At 39.4% G+C, this 4,230-nt stretch overlaps 1 protein-coding gene across 1 annotated transcript; it reads right to left on the bottom strand.

Moving 5' to 3' along the window:
* Positions 1-2,546: 2,546 nt before the first annotated feature.
* LOC308426169 (olfactory receptor 1468-like) lies at positions 2,547-3,482 on the bottom strand (the record flags this gene model as incomplete). The annotated part of the gene is made up of 1 exon (XM_080923928.1): positions 2,547-3,482. One exon carries the CDS (start codon positions 3,480-3,482, stop codon positions 2,547-2,549), a length of 936 nt encoding a protein of 311 aa, XP_080780054.1.
* Between the last annotated feature and the right edge of the window lie 748 nt (positions 3,483-4,230).

Here is a 4,230-nt window from a genome sequence, read left to right as displayed (position 1 = left end):
TCAAGATATAATAAAAGACAAAGGTCAGACTTGGAAAGCACATAAAGAGTTCAAAGTTCTTCATATTGGATTTTATTGCCACAGGACCCCACCTGGGTTTATTTTTTGGTCAATTAATGCAGCAGGGAGTCTTGAAGAAAGTTCTAGGACACTAATGAATATGCAGGGGCTTACCAGAGCGTTATAAAGTGATGAATAAGGGTAGGTTGGTTGCCATAAAAAGAGGCAGCAGAAGAAAAAAATCTAACATAAATAGATGCCTGACCCATGCTATCCTAAACCTAATATGTTAAAAGGAATAATCCATCGCTTCTTCAGGAGTTGGAGAAAATCAAGAGATACTGTATAATAATCACATAGTCTTGCCTCAAACATGAATTCAAGTCTTTAAACTGTGTGATATGGGAGGCTGCTGTCCTCTACTTTCCAGGTGAGAAAAAATCAGGTTACTTTCTCTACTTGACTTTATAATATATATATATAAAGTTTTTAAATTGAAAAAGAAAAATACAAATGATCACAAGAATAGATTTATCAAAAACTAAACTATTCACCTCTAGATCATTGCCTCATTATTGGAGCAAAATTATAGCCCTTGGGCATAACATAATTCCCAGGAAAATACAAAATTCAATGCTGTAGTAACAATTTTACAAAATTTTATTTAGGGCAAGGTCATTTCAGGAAAGATTACATGGACATGAAAACAAATGAGGATGAGGAGAACACTTAGATGAATACTTATCTTCTATAGGATGCTATAAGTGGGAGATATTAAGTATCAGGGACAATGAGATTTCTGTCTGGTCTTTTGTGAATATTAAAATTAGGTCATGTAACATATTTTAAGAATTAAACAACAAAAAGAAGGTTCTGAACACAATTATAAGATCTCAGGTCACATATTAATGGTGAGGAGATGTCATTTAGAAAAATATAGCATAAGAGGTCTTGTGGCCAGATTTTTGGCTATTAATGAGTTTCTATTTAGACATCCAATCTCTGCCTGTTTTTTCTCTTCCTTTGCCACTTAGTTTTTTCTCCTTATTTTTGAATATTTTGTATACTTACATTTCAAATGTTATCCCCTTTCCTGGTTTCTCCTCCAGAACACCCCCCTTCCATCTTCCCTACTCTGCTTCTATGAGAGCACTCCCCCACACACGCACCCAACCCTACCTCTGCCCTCGTATTCCCCTATACTGGGACATCAAGCCTTCACAGGACCAAGGAAATACCTCCCATTGATTTTTGATATGGCCAGTTCAGTGGTTAGCTATGAGCATCTGTATTTATCAGGCTCTGCCAGGGCCCCTGAAAAGACAGTTGCATCAGGATCCTGCCAGGAATCACTTCTTGACATCCACAATAGTGTTTGGGTTTGGTGTCTGACTCTAGAAAAGCAAATAACCCTATTCAATATGGGATACAGAGCTAAACAAAGAATTCTCAGCTGAGGTAACTTGAATGACCAAGAAGCACCTAACGAAATGTTCAACATTCTTAGACATCAAGAAAATGCAAATCCAAACAACACTGAGATTACACCTCATGCCGGTCAGAATGGCTAAGATACAAACCTCAGGTGACAGCAGATGCTGGCAAGAATGTGAAGAAGAACAGTTCTACACTGTTGCTGTGACTGTAAGCTGGTACAACCACTCTGGAAATCAGTCTGGTGGTTCCTCAGAAAATTGGACATAGTATTACATGAGAACTCAGCTACACCTCTGGAGATACACCCAAAAGATGGTCCAACATGTAACAAAACACATGCTCCACTGTCTTCATAGCATTCTTATTTATAATAGCCAGAAGTTGGAAAGAGCCCAGATATCCTTAAACAGAGGAATGGATACAGAAAATGTTGTACATTTACACAATGGAGTATGACTCAGCTATTAAAAATGAATTCATTAAATTCTTAGGCAAATAGATGGAACAAGTAAAATCATCCTAAGTGAGATAATTCAATCACAAGAGAACACACATGGTATTCACTCACTGGTAAATGGTCATTAGCCCTAAAGCTCAGAATACCAAAGATACAAGACCACATGAAGCTCAAGAGAGACTACCAGAGTATTGATGCTTCATTACTTAGAAGGGGGAACAAAATACTCCTGGGAGAGTTTTGAAGACATAGTGTGGAGAAGATACTAAATGAAAGGCCATAGAGATTGCTCAACCCGGGGATCCATTTCTGCTCTTCTTACTTCTAACCAGACAGCACTAGGTAGGAGAGATAAAAGGCTAAAGGGAAAGGGGGCATTAATTTCTTTAGTCTACTTCTTGCTGATTAGGGGTATTGAGTTCCTTGGGAAAGTATTGATCTTTGTCTTGGAATATGTCCAACCAGAAACCAGCAAGGGACAAGCAGCAAAAAGCAAGAGGAGGATTAACGCCAATAGCAGTAGCCAAAGCAGCAGCAGCAGCACCACTACCACCACTAGCAGGAGAACAGCAACTGCAATTGCTCTTGGGGGAGCTCTCACATTTTTATACTACTTGATTACTGTATAAAATCATCTGAAATGTAGTTATAGTCAAAAAACTGTTTTCTTTTGAAGAACTCTTTTTAGGGCTGCCTTCATGTCTCTGTTCCTCAGGCTATAGATGAAAGGATTCAACATGGGAGTCACTACTGTGTACATCATAGACATGACAGTGTCCTTCAGAGTGGAGTTATTAGCAGATGGACATAAGTAGAGGCCAATAATTGTGCCATAGAACAGTGAGACCACAGACAGGTGAGAACCACAAGTGGAGAAGACCTTGTGGATGCCTCGAGTTGAAGGGACCTTGAGGATGGAGGAGACGATGCGGGCATAAGACACTATGATGAGTAGAAATGGGACTATAACAACAAGCCCTCCTATAATCAATATCACCAACTCATTAATGTGAGTATCAGAGCAGGCCAGCTTCAGGAGAGCAGACAGATCACAGAAGAAGTGGGGGATCACATTGTTTTCACAGAAAGACAACCTATTCAAGAGCAAAGTGTGCAACATGGCATGGGATGTAGTCAGTACCCAGGACAGCATCAGCAGACTCACACAGAGCTTGGGGCTCATGATGGTTGTGTAATGAAGGGGGAAGCAGATGGCCACATAGCGGTCATAGGCCATAGCCACAAGGAGGAAACTTTCAAGATCTCCAAAAAATAAAAAGAAGTACATTTGTGTCAGGCAGCCTGCATAGGGGATGGATGGTACTTGGCTTTGCATGTTCTGCAGCAACTTGGGCATCGTGACAGAGGAAAAGCAGAAGTCTGAGAAGGACAAGTTGCTGAGAAACAAGTACATGGGTGTGTGGAGATGGGAGTCCAGGTAAATGAGGATGATGATGATGAGGTTCCCCAGGACAGTGGTGAGGTACATGGCTAGGAACAAGGCATAGAACAGTTGCTGGTACTCTGGGGGGATGGGAAGGCCCAGGAGGAGGAACTGGGAGATCACAGTTTGGTTGTTTCCTGACATGATCTTCCTGTAATATCTGTGAAGGTAATAGTAGGCTACCTGTAAATATACAATAAAAATGAACATATATGTAAGACAAGTGCTTTACAATAATCTCATATTCATCACATTATCCCAGTATTCAATGTGTATCTCTGTATTGTGTTTCAAAATCCCATCCTTTAAATTCTACTTTTATCTGAGATACAAAATATATTGCCTTTTCTGTTACTTCTCGGTTATGTGGCCCCACTGATTATGATTTGATTCACCTTTGTCAGTTTCTTGCATCTCATTGATTCTTAGGCCTTAGTGAAGATGGTCATATTTTATGATTGTAAATCTTCACCAGTGAGAACCTTATGTAGTTTAGTGGCTTAGAGAACAACTTAAGACTCATGTTGAATCTCTTTCTATCTTATCCTCAGAACTGTGATTTCTAATGATGAGTGAATTTTCCCTAGAATGCGCTGCAGGACTTGTAAACACAGCTGGTGCCAATCAAAACTTGCATATTCAGTCTCTTCCTCTTATTTCTCATCCCCCTCACTCTTATATATCACTCAAAGGCATATGTGACCAAAGCTGAATTCTCAGAGTTGTATTTAATTCATTCATTTCTTTCACTGTTTATACTGAATTAATAAAAGCTATAGATCCCGAACTTCATATTTTCTTTATCCTAACTATTACTAACAGACAAAATACTAGCACATCTGAACTATTGGGTCCCTGTCTCAATTCACCTCTGTGATTCTGAACCTCCATA

This window comes from Micromys minutus (assembly GCF_963924665.1).
Source record: "Micromys minutus genome assembly, chromosome: 10".
Lineage (NCBI taxonomy): Eukaryota > Metazoa > Chordata > Mammalia > Rodentia > Muridae > Micromys > Micromys minutus.
Note: the sequence above shows the minus strand (reverse complement) of the source record. Positions and strands in the feature narration are given on the sequence as shown.